General features: G+C 47.4%; 1 protein-coding gene and 1 long non-coding RNA gene across 2 annotated transcripts in view; one reads left to right on the top strand and one right to left on the bottom strand.

Moving 5' to 3' along the window:
- LOC134927407 (uncharacterized) overlaps positions 1-16,098 on the top strand; it is a 70,688-nt gene that overhangs the window by 43,499 nt on the left and 11,091 nt on the right. The gene's annotated exons all lie outside the window — the stretch shown is intronic.
- LOC134927405 (cryptochrome DASH) overlaps positions 3,687-16,098 on the bottom strand; it is a 123,605-nt gene continuing 111,193 nt past the window's right edge. The window contains exon 14 of the mRNA XM_063921811.1: positions 3,687-5,403. Coding sequence (XP_063777881.1) covers positions 5,296-5,403 — 108 coding nt within the window. The 3' untranslated portion in view covers positions 3,687-5,295. The remainder of the gene's footprint in view (positions 5,404-16,098) is intronic.

Genomic DNA, 16,098 nt, shown 5'->3' with positions numbered 1-16,098 from the left:
CCATCTTTCCCAATACACGAGTGCATTGATGAACTGACACTCTTTTTGGTTTTAGCAGGTCCTTGACCATGTTCTGGAGTTCCTGGGCTTTTTCCATTGGGAGAAAAACCCTCTTTTTTCGCCGTGTCCAGAACCATGCCCAAAAATGCCAGCCGAGTCGTCGGGACCAACTGCGACTTTGGCAGATTTAGAATCCAGCCGTGTTGTTGTAGTACTCTCAGGGAGAGAGACACGCTTTTCAGTAACTGATCTCTTGATCTTGCCTTTATCCGGAAATCGTCCAAGTATGGGATAATTGGGACTCCTTGCTTTCGCAGGAGCACCATCATTTCCGCCATTACCTTGGTGAAAATTCTCGGGGCCGTGGACAGCCCAAACGGCAACGTCTGAAACTGGTAATGACAATCCTGTACAGCGAATCTCAGGTACGCTTGATGAGGCGGATATATGGGGACATGAAGGTATGCATCCTTTATGTCTAGTGACACCATAAAATCCCCCCCTTTCTGGCTGGAGATCACTGCCCGGAGAGATTCCATCTTGAATTTGAACCTTTTCAAATATAGGTTCAGGGATTTTAGATTCAGAATTGGTCTGACCGAGCCATCTGGCTTCGGGACCACAAATAGGGTTGAATAAAACCCTTTCCCCTGTTGCACTAGAGGAACCTTTATAATCACCTGCTGTTTACACAGCTTTTGTATGGCAGCTGAAACTATTTCCCTCTCTGGGGGAGAAGCTGGCAAGGCCGATTTGAAAAATCAGCGTGGAGGCACCTCTTCAAACTCCAGTTTGTAGCCTTGTGATACACTTTCAACCACCCAAGGATCCAAATCCGACTGAACCCAGACTTGACTGAAGAGCCGAAGACGTGCCCCCACCGGTGCGGACTCCCTCAGCGGAGCCCCAGCGTCATGCGGTGGATTTTGTAGAGGCCGGGGAGGACTTCTGTTCCTGGGAACTAGCCATAGCTGGTGTTCTTTTCCCTCTACCTCTACCTCTGACGAGGAAGGAAGAGCCCCAACCCTTCCTGAACTTATGCGACCGAAAGGACTGCATCTGGTATTGAGGTGTTTTCTTTTGCTGTGGGGGAACATAAGGCAAAAAAGAAGACTTACCCGCGGTAGCTGTGGAAACCAGGTCCGCGAGGCCCTCCCCAAATAAAACTTCACCTTTGTAAGGTAAAGCCTCCATATGTCTCTTTGAATCAGCATCACCTGTCCATTGACGGGTCCACAGGGACCTTCTAGCAGAAACTGCCATGGCATTGGCTCTTGAACCCAACAGCCCAATATCTCTCGCAGCCTCTCTCATATACAACGCTGCATCCTTAATGTGACCCAAGGTCAACAAAATACTATCTTTATCTAGGGTGTCAATGTCAGATGACAAGTTATCTGTCCACGCTGCAATTGCGCTACCCACCCATGCCGACGCTACTGCCGGTCTGAGCAGGGCACCCGTATGCGTATAAATTGATTTTAAGGTAGTTTCCTGCCTGCGATCCGCAGGATCCTTGAGGGCTGCCGTGTCCGGGGACGGTAGTGCAGTCTTTTTGGACAAGCACGTTAAGGCCTTGTCCACCGTGGGCGAGGATTCCCACCGTAACCTATCCTTTGAGGGGAAAGGATACGCCATAATAATTCTCTTGGGAACCTGCAGTCTCTTGTCTGGAGTTTCCCAAGCCTTTTCAAATAAAGCGTTCAGCTCATGAGATGGGGGAAACGTTACCTCAGGTTTCTTTTCCTTAAACATGCAGACCCTCGTGTCAGGGACAGCGGGGTCCTCCGTGATATGCAAAACATCCTTTATTGCAATAATCATATATTGAATACTCTTGGCCACCCTTGGGTGTAACCTTGCATCATCATAGTCGACACTGGAGTCGGAATCCGTGTCGGTATCAGTGTCTGCAATTTGGGAAAAGGGACATTTATGGGACCCTGACGGGTCTTGTGACACAGCCAAAACCAGGGAATTGACTCCCTGCTTTTTCCTTGGACTCTGCTTTGTCCAATCTCTTATGTAATAAGGTCACATTAGCATTTAAAACATTCCACATATCCAACCAATCAGGTGTCGGCTGTGCCGACAGAGACACCACCATCTGCTCTGCATCCTCCCTCGACGAGCCTTCCGCTTCAGACATGTCGACACACACGTACTGACACCCCCACACACACTGCGATATATGAATAAGGCCCTTTTGAGAGACAGAGTATGCCAGCACACACCCAGCGCCCCTAGATACTGAAAACAAAGTCTCAGCCTGTACAGCGCTTTTTATATAGATATATATATATATATATATATATATATATATATAATTTGCACCAAATAAATGTGCCCCCCCCCCCCCCCTTCGTTTTTTGTCCCGTTACTTGTTCAGCAGGGGAGAGTCCGAGAGCAGCTTCTCTGCAGCATGCTGTGGAGAAAATGGTGCTGGTTAGTGCTGGAGGATCAATCCCCGCCCCCTTGACGGCGGGCTTCGGTCCCGCTCATTTTTTTATACTGGCGGGGGTTTTATAATATACTGCCTCCGCAGTACCTAATAATGGTGCCAGTTTTGTGAGATGTAATTCTTGCTGCTTGCTGCCCAGGGCGCCCCCCCCCCCCCTGAGCCCTGCACCCTTGCTGTGCCTTGTGTGTGTGTGGGAGCAATGGCGCGCAGCGGGACCGCTGCGCGGTACCTCTCTGAAGAACTGAAGTCTTCTGCCGCCTTTGACGTCTTCTTACTTCATATACTTACCCGGCTTCTATCTTCCGACTCTGTGAGGAGGATGGCAGCGTGGCTCCGGGACGAACAGCGAGGACGACACCTGTGTTCCGACCCTCTGGAGCTAATGGTGTCCAGTAGCCTAAGAAGCAGAGCCCATCAGTCCAGGAAAGTGGGTCTGCTTCTCTCCCCTCAGTCCCATGAGGCAGGGAGCCTGTTGCCAGCAGTGCTCCCTGAAAATAAAAAACCTAACAAAAGTCTTTTCAGAGAAACTCAGTAGAGCTCCCCTGCAGTGCATCCAGTCTCCTCTGGGCACAGGATCTGAGGTCTGGAGGAGGGGCATAGAGGGAGGAGCCAGTTCACACCCATCTAAAGTCTTAGAGTGCCCATGTCTCCTACGGAGCCCGTCTATACCCCATGGTCCTTACGGAGTCCCCAGCATCCTCTAGGACATAAGAGAAAATAAAATCTAAAACACTAACAGAATGCAGCAAATTCAAAAGTAAACTCAAACTACTTGTCGCTAGACAAACTGCTGAAAAAGTGAAATATTTGAAACAAACCTTAAAAAAATAAAGAAGAGGAGATGAGGCCAAAAACAGGTTAGCTCTGAGAGTGAGATTTGGCATAAATTGGTGGAGGGATAGACTTTAATTCTTAAGAAATACAGTGGATACCCTATCCTAAGAATCTCAACATGTTGCCTGTACACATTATAACAATGTTGACATCGTAACTTGAATGTATGAATATCAACATTGTTATTTGTCAACCTTTTGATTACATCACGTTGGGCACACCCCCTCTTAGTAGTAGTAGTAGTAGTAGTAATTGGACAGGCCTCAGAGTGATGGATTATGGGGTGTGTGGTTCTTTATCACTGAACCCCAGGTCCTAATGTGATGTCCGTAACCAGAGGGTCCATCTGAAAAAAAAGCCTGCGGTCAACAGCTGCAGAGACGAGGCGAAGTAGCATAAAAAAGGTACTTTTATTTTGCAAAGTACATAAAACACCTGGCATATTACTTTCATTGCTTTGCTGTAGTTAATGGCAACTGTTTTCCCTGTAGATGGATATAGCTTTTACATACCTAGTACGGGAGGACTTCCCCTTTAAATATCAATTAAACCTATTTACTAATGTAAAAAAGTAGAACGCTCAGATTATTCATTTTTCTTAAACTTGTTCAGAACACTCTTGTAAGTTACCTTGACCAAATGTCAGACATGAAAGAGCTTGTGCAATCTTAAATTTGCCTGTACATTACGGACGCACAGCAGTTTTAAGGTGGATTTTGTATATAGTAAAATACACAGAAAGAAATTACTTAACAAATGAAAAGTGCTGAATTTATTTCCCATAGATCCAAATATGTACAGGAACAAAATTGTATTTACACCGTAGATTTAGCTGACCGAATCTTCAGGATATTGATCAGGCATTTGGTAAATCAGTCCAGCGGAAGGCTATCATCTGCCTGCGTGTCTGGGCACCTGCCGATAACATTAACAGTAGCATTGGGAAGAGCCTCCGGCATCGGAAATGGCTTATTTCAGAGCTTTTGCCCCTTATATGTTACAGTGAGTTTCATCACTTTAATCAATATGTATTGTGGCAGGAGAGGTACTTTGCCAACTGGAAACAACCGTAGGGAATTAATAGTGGCTTGTTTCGCTGATAGAGTGGCTGGGGGAAGCCGCTCACAGGGTCCCAGGGGTGGATGGGAAATGTAGACAGACCATGTTTTCCATCCATTGGGTCTAGTCCAGGTCTTATGGGGCTTCTCAGCCCAGGAAGCTGCTTCATAAGCCAGCACCTGGCTGCTGGGTTTAAAGCAGACTCTCCAACAAGGCAGGGCTCCTGACGGCAGTTCTTGCCCAGGCGATAGGCCTGCTAAGGACAGCGAGATCAGGAAGACTGGGGTACTAGTGTCAGGACGCCGGGAGCTGGAGGGTTCCTTATTAAAGGAAAGGTAATGAGGCAGGGCCTAACCTCCCTGGTTAAAGACAATGATCTATGATTTATGAACCTTGTACTTGAGCAACCTGAATAAAGGTATTTGTTGTTTTTGAACAAGCCTGGAGTTGGTTGTTGGTGGTATTTTTGTAGCAGAGGGTATTGTAGCAACACTCCTATTACAGTATGTAGTGACAGGGACTTAAAAACAAACAACAGAAAACAACTATGTAACAGCATGCACATAGACAGCTTTTTCCTCTGCTGATGTGATGTCCTGATAAAGGGCTGATGGTGTATGGAGAAAAGCAAAGATGAGCAGTTCAGTTGTTACCATCAGACCATGCACTTCACTATCATATATACACTGCAGATTGTATTTTCGAACCAATGCGGGTGTGTAGAAAAAATATATTTTGTGTGTCTAAGGCATTTTCTAGGTTTTTTTTCCTATTATTTCTATTCTTTATTAATGTATATAGCTATCTTCTGCTGTGCATATGCCTATCGGGTACATAACTTATATCCCATGTCCATATGCTCTCACAAACTTATTACAATTCCAGCTCGCTCATCACAGAGGAAAGTATTGCACTGTCCCAGATGCATCCAATTCTCATAATCACACATTTTTATTTCGAGAAAAGTAGAAATCTATCCCTCGATTCGTGTGTTGCTTAGGCGTGTTTGATGGACCTTTGCCTCTCCTAACCGACTGTACACCACTAGCCTGTAATAATAAAAAAATAATCAAACTTAAATGCTGTGTAAGAGAAAACTATTAGTTTAAATGAGTAAATCTGACATAAATGACATAATAAATATACTACCTTACCCTCATTTCACAATAAATGTTTCCTTGTGCTATAGATTTAACTTCATTAGGTACAAGTTTTACCATATACATAAATAGTGGGTGACAATGCTGCTTTAGAAACAAAGAGAAAGTTGCATTTACTGTATAAGGGGATCCTACCATCCTATGGGTGCCAGATATTTCTAGTGCAATATGGGCATTGGTAAGGCTTGCAGATTATCTTGTAGGAGGAAGTTCACATATATAACAGCACAAGAATATACCAAGACAAAAAAAAACAAATAAAAACCCCAATGTTTAAGTACCAGTACAAAGGCTGTGTGTGGCATAAAAGATCTATAGGAATTAGATAGACAGTCAGTAGGTCAACCCCATATTGTTGACAGGTACAAAATATTGACATGGAAATGGTCGACACAGGACGTTTGTTTTTTTTGTGTCATTTTCAATGTTGTTTCATTATAGACCCTTGCCACGCTTGTGGAAAGATGCCTTGCTCCACTACTATAGGCAGAGGTTAATATTCCCAATCGTAGTCCACGTGGATGTTAAATTAAGCATAAGTTGAAAAAAAAAAAAAAAAAAAAATATATATATATATATATACGAAAATCCCCCCAAAAAACTTGTGTTGACCAGTGTCATGTTGACCTTTTGTACTTGTCTACCTTTTACCTGTCGACTATTTGGTGTTGACCTATTGACTATCTAGACAGTGTAGATCTATCATCTGGATGCCACAAAGGCTACTAGAATACAAATTTCTCTTTTGAACTCATCGAGAGAAACATTTAAATTAAAACAGCAATTCCATGAAAACGGAGTTCTTTTTTGGAAGATTGGTAATGAACATTTATCCGTAGTTCCTTCAGGTTGCCATTAATGATTTATATGTATCCACAGTTTCCACAGTACTACTACTACCAGTTACACAGTATCATGTGACTATTGTAACAACCACAGGCACATAGGTTCAAATGTATTAAGCCTTAACAGGAGATAAATATGAGACGCATAAGGAGTGATAAATGACCAAACAACCAGCTCCTGTCATTTTTCAAACACAGCCTGTGACATGGCAGTTAGGAGCTGATTGGCTGGTCATTTATCACTCTTTTCTCTGACGTCCTAGTGGATGCTGGGCACTCCGTAAGGACCATGGGGAATAGACGGGCTCCGCAGGAGACTGGGCACTCTAAAAGAAAGATTAGGTACTATCTGGTGTGCACTGGCTCCTCCCTCTATGCCCCTCCTCCAGACCTCAGTTAGATTTCTGTGCCTGGCTGAGCTGGATGCACACTAGGGGCTCTCCTGAGCTCCTAGAAAGAAAGTATATGTTAGGTTTTTTATTTTACAGTGAGACCTGCTGGCAACAGGCTCACTGCAACGAGGGACTAAGGGGAGAAGAAGCGAACCTACCTGCTTGCAGCTAGCTTGGGCTTCTTAGGCTACTGGACACCATTAGCTCCAGAGGGATCGACCGCAGGACCCGTCCTTGGTGTTCGTTCCCGGAGCCGCGCCGCCATCCCCCTTACAGAGCCAGAAGCATGAAGATGGTCCGGAAAATCGGCGGCAGAAGACTTCAGTCTTCACCAAGGTAGCGCACAGCACTGCAGCTGTGCGCCATTGCTCCTCATACACACTTCACACTCCGGTCACTGAGGGTGCAGGGCGCTGGTGGGGGGCGCCCTGAGCAGCAATAAAAACACCTTGGCTGGCAAAATAATCACAATATATAGCCCCAGAGGCTATATATGTGATAATTACCCCTGCCAGAATCCATAAAAAAGCGGGAGAAACGTCCGCAAAAAAGGGGCGGAGCTATCTCCCTCGGCACACTGGCGCCATTTTCTCTTCACAGTGTAGCTGGAAGACAGCTCCCCAGGCTCTCCCCTGTAGTTTTCAGGCTCAAAGGGTTAAAAAGAGAGGGGGGGGCACTAAAATTAGGCGCAATATTGTTTATACAAGCAGCTATTGGGGAAAATTCACTCAGTGATAGTGTTTATCCCTACATTATATAGCGCTCTGGTGTGTGCTGGCATACTCTCTCTCTGTCTCCCCAAAGGGCTTTGTGGGGTCCTGTCCTCTGTCAGAGCATTCCCTGTGTGTGTGCTGTGTGTCGGTACGGCTGTGTCGACATGTTTGATGAGGCGGCTTATGTGGAGGCGGAGCAGATGCCGATAAATGGGATGTCGCCCCCTGTGGGCCGACACCAGAGTGGATGGATAGGTGGAAGGTATTAACCGACAGTGTCAACTCCTTACATAAAAGGCTGGATGACGTAACAGCTATGGGACAACCGGCTTCTCAGCCCGCGCCTGCCCAGGCGTCTCAAAGGCCATCAAGGGCTCAAAAACGCCCGCTCCCTCAGATGGCAGACACAGATGTCGACACGGAGTCTGACTCCAGTGTCGACGAGGTTGAGACATATACACAATCCACTAGGAACATCCGTTACATGATCCCGGCAATAAAAAATGTGTTACACATTTCTGACATTAACCCAAGTACCACTAAAAAAAAAGGGTTTTAGGTTTGGGGAGAAAAAGCAGGCAGTGTTTTGTTCCCCCATCAAATGAGTGAATGAAGTGTGAAAAAGCGTGGGTTCCCCCGATAAGAAACTGGTCATTTCTAAAAAGTTACTGATGGCGTACCTTTTCTCGCAGAGGATAAGTTACGCTGGGAGATATCCCCTAGGGTGGATAAGGCGCTCACACGTTTGTCAAAAAAGGTGGCACTGCCGTCTTAGGATACGGCCACTTTGAAGGTACCTGCTGATAAAAAGCAGGAGGCTATCCTGAAGTCTGTATTTACACACTCAGGTACTAGACTGAGACCTGCAGATAGTGCTGCTGCAGCGTGGTCTGTAACCCTGTCAAACAGGGATACTATTTTGCGAACATAAGTCGTCTTATATATGAGGGATGCACAGAGGGATATTTTGCCGGCTGGCATCCAGAATTAATGCAATGTCCATTCTGTCAGGAGGGTATTAGAGACCCGACACTGGACAGGTGATGCTGACTTTAAAAAGGCACATAGAGCCTTATAAGGGTGAGGAATTGTTTGGGGATGGTCTCTGGGACCTCGTATCCACAGCAACAGCTGGGAAGAAAATTTTTTACCTCAGGTTTCCTCACAGCCTAAGAAAGCACTGTATTATCAGGTACAGTCCTTTCAGCTTTAGAAAAGCAAGCGGGTCAAAGGCGCTTCCTTTCTGCACAGAGACGAGGGAAAAAGCTGCACCAGTCAGCCAGTTCCCAGAATCAAAATTCTTCCCCCGCTTCTTCTGAGTCCACCGCATGACGCGGGGGCTCCACAGGCGTAGCCAGGTACGGTGGGGGGCCGCCTCAAAAATTTCAGCGATCAGTGGGCTCGCTCACAGGTGGATCCCTGGATCCTTCAAGTAGTATCTCAGGGGTACAGGCTGGAATTCGAGGCGTCTCCCCCCCGCCGTTTCCTAAAATCTGCCTTGCCGACAACTCCCTCAGGCAGGGAGGCTGTGCTAGAGGCAATTCACAAGCTGTATTCCCAGCAGGTGATAGTCAAGGTGCCCCTACTTCAACAAGGACGGGGTTACTATTACACACTGTTTGTGGTACCGAAACCGGACGGTTCGGTGAGACCCATTTTAAATTTGAAGTCCTTGAACACATACATAAAAAAATTCAAGTTCAAGATGGAATCGCTCAGGGCGGTTATTGCAAGCCTGGAGGAGGGGGATTACATGGTATCCCTGGACATCAAGGATGCTTACCTACATGTCCCCATTTACCATCCTCACCAGGAGTACCTCAGATTTGTGGTACAGGATTGCCATTACCAATCCCAAACACTGCCGTTTGGACTGTCCACGGCACAGAGGGTCTTTACCAAGGTAATGGCAGAAATGATGATACTCCTTCGAAAAAAGGGAGTTTTTAATTATCCCGTACTTGGACGATCTCCTTATAAAGGCGAGGTCCATGGAGCAGTTGTTGGTCGGAGTAGCACTATCTCGGGAAGTGCTACAACAGCACGGATGGATTCTATACATTCCAAAGTCACAGCTGGTTCCTACCACACGCCTGCTGTTCCTGGGGATGTTTCTGGACACAGAACAGAAAAAAGTGTTTCTCCCGCAGGAGAAAGCCAAGGAGCTGTCATCTCTAGTCAAGAGACCTCCTGAAACCAAAACAGGTATCGGTGCATCACTGCACACGAGTCCTGGGAAAAATGGTAGCTTCTTACGAAGCAAAATTCCATTCGGCAGGTTCCATACAAGAACCTTTCAGTGGGACCTCTTGGACAAGTGGTCGGAATCGCATCTTCAGATGCATCGGCTGATAACCCTGTCTCCAAGGACCAGGGTATCTCTACTGTGGTGGCTGCAGAGTGCTCATCTTCAAGAGGGCCGCAGATTTGGCATACAGGACTGGGTCCTGGTAACCACGGATGCCAGCCTTCGAGGCTGGGGGGCAGTCACACAGGGAAGAAATTTCCAAGGACTTAGGTCAAGTCAGGAGTCGTCCCTACACATAAATATTCTGGAACTGAGGGCCATTTACAATGCCCTAAGTCTGGCAAGGCCTCTGCTTCAAAACCAGCCGGTACTGATCCAATCAGACAACATCACGGCAGTCGCCCATGTAAACCGACAGGGCGGCACAAGAAGCAGGATGGCGATGGCAGAAGCCACAAGGATTCTCCGATGGGCGGAAAATCACGTCTTAGCACTGTCAGCAGTGTTCATTCCGGGAGTGGACAACTGGGAAGCAGACTTCCTCAGCAGACACGACCGACACCCGGGAGAGTGGGGACTTCATCCAGTAGTCTTCCAACTGTTGGTAAACCGTTGGGAAAGGCCACAGGTGGACATGATGGCGTCCCGCCTAAACAAAAAACTAGATATTGCGCCAGGTCAAGGGACCCTCAGGCAATAGCTGTGGACGCTCTAGTGGCACCGTGGGTGTACCTGTCGGTTTATGTATTCCCTCCTCTGCCTCTCATACCAAAGGTACTGAGAATAATAAGAAAACGAGGAGTAAGAACGATACTCGTGGTTCCGGATGGGCCAAGAAGAGCTTGGTACCCAGAACTTCAAGAAATAATATCAGAGGACCCATGGCCTCTACCGCTCAGACAGGATCTGCTACAGCAGGGGCCCTGTCTGTTCCAAGACTTACCGCGGCTGCGTTGGACGGCATGGCGGTTGAATTCCGGATCCTAAAGCAAAAGGGCATTCCGGAGGAAGTCATTCCTACGCTGATAAAAGCCAGGAAAGAAGTAACCGCAAACCATTATCACCGTATTTGGCGAAAATATGTTGCGTGGTGTGAGGCCAGGAAGGCCCCAACAGAGGAATTTCAGCTGGGTCGTTTTCTGCACTTCCTACAGTCAGGAGTGACTATGGGCCTAAATTTGGGTTCCATTAAGGTCCAGATTTCGGCTCTGTCGATTTTCTTCCAGAAAGAACTGGCTTCACTGCCTGGAGTTCAGACATTTGTAAAGGGAGTGCTACATATTCAGCCCCTTTTTTGTGCCTTCTGTGGCACCTTGGGATCTCAACGTGGTGTTGAGTTTCTTAAAATCACATTGGTTTGAGCCAATTAAAACTGTGGATTTGAAATATCTCACGTGGAAAGTGGTCATGTTATTGGCCTTGGCTTCGGCCAGGTGTGTGTCAGAATTGGCGGCTTTGTCATGTAAAAGCCCTTATCTCATTTTCCATATGGATAGGGCAGAATTGAGGACTCGTCCCCAGTTTCTCCCTAAGGTGGTATCAGCTTTTCACTTGAACCAACCTATTGTAGTGCCTGCGGCTACTAGGGACTTGGAAGATTCCAAGTTACTGGACGTAGTCAGGGCCTTAAAAATTTATATTTCCAAGACGGCTGGAGTCAGGAAAACTGACTCGCTTTTTATCCTGTAGGCACCCAACTAATTAGGTGCTCCTGCTTCTAAGCAGACTATTGCTCGCTGAATTTGTAGCACAATTCAGCTGGAGCATTCTGCGGCTGGATTGCCGCATCCTAAATCAGTAACAGCCCATTCCACGAGGAAAGTGGGCTCATCTTGGGCGGCTGCCCGAGGGGTCTCGGCTTTACAACTTTGCCGAGCTGCAACTTGGTCAGGGGCAAACACGTTTGCTAAATTCTACAAATTTGATACCCTGGCTGAGGAGGACCTGGAGTTCTCTCATTCGGTGCTGCAGAGTCATCCGCACTCTCCCGCCCGTTTGGGAGCTTTGGTATAATCCCCATGGTCCTTACGGAGTTCCCAGCATCCACTAGGACGTCAGAGAAAATAAGATTTTACTCACCGGTAAATCTATTTCTCGTAGTACTAAGCACTGAGACCTGGTTTTGAATCCTACCCAGGGATATAAATTTTGATAATTAGCTCCCCACTGGGCAGCGGTCTTTTCAGCGACGTCAGAGAAAATAAGATTTTACTCACCGGTAAATCTATTTCTCGTAGTCCGTAGTGGATGCTGGGCGCCCATCCCAAGTGCGGATTGTCTGCAATACTTGTATATAGTTATTGTCTAACTAAAGGGTTATTGTTGAGCTATCTGTTGAGAGGCTCAGTTATATTTCATACTGTTAACTGGGTATAGTATCACGAGTTATACGGTGTGATTGGTGTGGCTGGTATGAGTCTTACCCGGGATTCAAAATCCTTCCTTATTGTGTCAGCTCTACCGGGCACAGTATCCTAACTGAGGTCTGGAGGAGGGGCATAGAGGGAGGAGCCAGTGCACACCAGATAGTACCTAATCTTTCTTTTAGAGTGCCCAGTCTCCTGCGGAGCCCGTCTATTCCCCATGGTCCTTACGGAGTGCCCAGCATCCACTACGGACTACGAGAAATAGATTTACCGGTGAGTAAAATCTTATTTATCCATCTCAGAATTATCTCTTGTTAAAGCTTAATACATTTGGGCCATAATATACTAAGCAGAGGGGCTTTGGAAAACCTATTGAGCTCTGTCTGCACTACAAAATCCTCCCCCTCCTTTCCATGGCATGAGTGTGTGTGTGATTGGCAGACATATTTATATGCCTTAGAAAGATTTTAAAAATAAGATTTTAAACCTACCGGTAAATCTTTTTCTCCTAGACCGTAGAGGATGCTGGGGACTCCGTAAGGACCATGGGGAATAGACGGGCTCCGCAGGAGACATGGGCACTAAAAAGAACTTAAGATATGGGTGTGCACTGGCTCCTCCCTCTATGCCCCTCCTCCAGACCTCAGTTAGAGAAACTGTGCCCAGAGGAGACGGACAGTACGAGGAAAGGATTTTTGTTAATCTAAGGGCAAGATTCATACCAGCCCACACCATCCACACCGTATAACCTGGAATATACGAACCAGTTAACAGTATGAAACAAAACAGCATCAGCCCGAGACTGATCAAAACAGTAACATAACCCTTATGTAAGCAAAAACTATATACAAGTCTTGCAGATGTAGTCCGCACTGGGACGGGCTCCCAGCATCCTCTACGGGCTAGGAGAAAAAGATTTACCGGTAGGTTTAAAATTTTATTTTCTCTTATGTCCTAGAGGATGCTGGGGACTCCGTAAGTACCATGGAGAATATACCAAAGCTCCAAAACGGGCGGGAGAGTGCGGATGACTCTGCAGCACCGATTGAGCAAACATGAGGTCCTCCTCAGCCAGGGTATCAAACTTGTAGAACTTTGCAAAGGTGTTTGAACCCGACCAAGTAGCAGCTCGGCACAGCTGTAATGCCGAGACACCTCGGGCAGCCGTCCAAGAAGAGCCCACCTTCCTAGTGGAATGGGCCTTTACAGAATTTGGTAACGGCAATCCAGCCGTAGAATGAGCCTGCTGAATCGTGTTACAGATCCAGCGAGCAATAGTCTGCTTCGAAGCAGGAGCGCCAACCTTGTCAGCTGCATACAGGACAAACAGTGCCTCTGTTTTCCTACCCCGAGCCGTTCTGGCCACATACATTTTCAATGCCCTGACCACATCAAGGGACTCGGAATCCTCCAAGTCCCGCGTAGCCACAGGCATATGTTGGTTCATATGAAAAGATGAAACCACCTTGTTCAAACCAGTGAGACTTAAGGAACCGCAACACCACGTTAAGGTCCCAGGGCGCCACTGGAGGTACAAAAGGAGGCTGGATATGCAGCATTCCCTTCACAAAAGTCTGTACTTCTGGGAGAGAAGCCAATTCCTTCTGAAAGAAAATGGATAGGGACGAAATCTGAACCTTAATGGAGCCTAATTTTAGGCCCAAATTCACTCCAGTCTGTAGGAAGTGAAGGAAACGGCCCAGATGGAATTCTTCCGGAGGAGCATTCCTGGACTCACACCAAGATACATACTTCCGGCATATACGGTGATAATGTTTTGCTGTCACGTCCTTCCTAGCCTTTATCAGAGTAGGAATAACCTCATCCGGAATGCCCTTTTCCGCTAGGATCCGGCGTTCAACCGCCATGCCGTCAAACGCAGCCGCGGTAAGTCTTGGAACAGACAGGGCCCCTGTTGTAACAGGTCCTCTCTGAAAGGAAGAGGCCACGGATCTTCTGTGAGCATTTCCTGCAGATCCGGATACCAGGCCCTTCGCGGCCAATCTAGAACAATGAGAATTGTCTGTACACCTCTTCGTCTTATGATTCTCAATATCTTGGAGATGAGAGGAAGAGGAGGAAACACATAGACCGACTGGAACACCCACGGTGTCACCAGGGCGTCTACTGCCACCGCCTGAGGGTCCCTTGACCTGGCGCAATACCTCGGTAGTTTCTTGTTGAGGCATGACGCCATCATGTCTATCTGAGGCAGTCCCCACTGACTTGCAATCTCTGCGAAGACTTCCTGATGAAGTCCCCACTCTCCCGGATGTAGATCGTGTCTGCTGAGGAAGTCTGCTTCCCAGTTGTCCACTCCCGGAATGAAGACCGCTGTCAGAGCACTTACATGATTTTCCGCCCAGCGAAGAATCCTGGTGGCTTCTGCCATTGCCACTCTGCTCTTTGTTCCGCCTTGGCGGTTTACATGAGCCACTGCGGTGATGTTGTCTGACTGAATCAGAACCGGTAGGTCGCGAAGCAAATTCTCCGCTTGACGAAGGCCGTTGTATATGGCCCTCAACTCCAGCATGTTGATGTGAAGACAAGCCTCCTGGCTTGACCAGAGACCTTGGAAGTTTCTTCCCTGTGTGACTGCTCCCCAACCTCGGAGGCTCGCGTCCATTGTTACCAGAACCCAGTCCTGAATGCCGAACCTGCGACCCTCTAGAAGGTGAGCACTCTGCAGCCACCACAGGAGAGATACCCTGGCCCTGGGGAACAGGGTGATCATCTGATGAATCTGTAGATGTGACCCGGACCACTTGTCCAGAAGGTCCCATTGAAAAGTCCTCGCATGGAACCTGCTGAATAGAATGGCCTCGTAAGACGCCACCATCTTTCCCAGAACTCGAGTGCAGTGATGCACTGACACCCTTTTTAGATTCAATAGGTCCCTGACCAAATTCATGAGTTCTTGGGCCTTTTCCATCGGAAGATAAACCCTTTTCTGGTCTGTATCCAGAATCATGCCTAAGAAAGGCAAACGAGTCGTTGGAACCAACTGTGACTTCGGGATATTGAGAATCCAGCCGTGCTGTTGCAACACCTTCAGGGAAAGTGATACTCTGTTCAGCAACTGCTCTCTTGATCTCGCTTTTATTAGGAGATCGTCCAAGTATGTTATAATTGTGACACCCTGCTTGCGCAGGAGCACCATCATTTCCGCCATTACCTTGGTGAAAATCCTCGGGGCCGTGGAAAGCCCAAACGGCAACGTCTGAAATTGGTAATGACAATCCTGTACAGCAAATCTCAGGAACGCCTGATGAGGCGGATATATGGGGACATGAAGGTATGCATCCTTTATGTCCAGGGACACCATATAATCCCCCCCTTCCAGGCTGGCGATGACCGCTCTGAGCGATTCCATCTTGAACTTGAACCTTTTTAAGTATAGGTTTAAGGATTTTAAATTTAAAATGGGTCTGACCGAACCGTCCGGTTTCGGGACTACAAACAGGGTCGAGTAATACCCCATCCCCTGCTGAAGCAGGGGAACTTTGACCACCACTTGTTGAAGACACAATTTTTGAATTGCATTTAAAACTATCTCCCTCTCTGGGGGAGAAGCCGGTAGGGCCGATTTGAAAAACCGCCGAGGAGGCACCTCTTCGAATTCCAGCTTGTAACCCTGGGAAACAATTTCTATTGCCCAGGGATCCACCTGTGAGTGAACCCAGACGTGGCTGAAAAGGGCGGACTCCCTCAGCGGAGCCCCAGCGTCATGCGGTGAATTTTGTAGAGGCCGGGGAGGACTTCTGCTCCTGGGAACTAGCTGTGGTTGGCAGCTTTTTCCCCCTGCCCTTACCTCTGGCAAGAAAGGACTGCATCTGATAATGTGGCGTTTCCTTAGGCTGTGAGGAAACATAAGGCAAAAAACTTGATTTACCTGCCGTAGCTGTGGAAACTAGGTCCGTGAGACCTTCCCCAAACAATTCCTCACCCTTGTAAGGTAAAACCTCCATATGCCTCTTCGAGTCGGCATCACCCGTCCATTGTCGGGTCCATAGGGCTCGT

Source organism: Pseudophryne corroboree, chromosome 5 (assembly GCF_028390025.1).
Source record: "Pseudophryne corroboree isolate aPseCor3 chromosome 5, aPseCor3.hap2, whole genome shotgun sequence".
Taxonomy (NCBI): domain Eukaryota; kingdom Metazoa; phylum Chordata; class Amphibia; order Anura; family Myobatrachidae; genus Pseudophryne; species Pseudophryne corroboree.
Note: the sequence above shows the minus strand (reverse complement) of the source record. Positions and strands in the feature narration are given on the sequence as shown.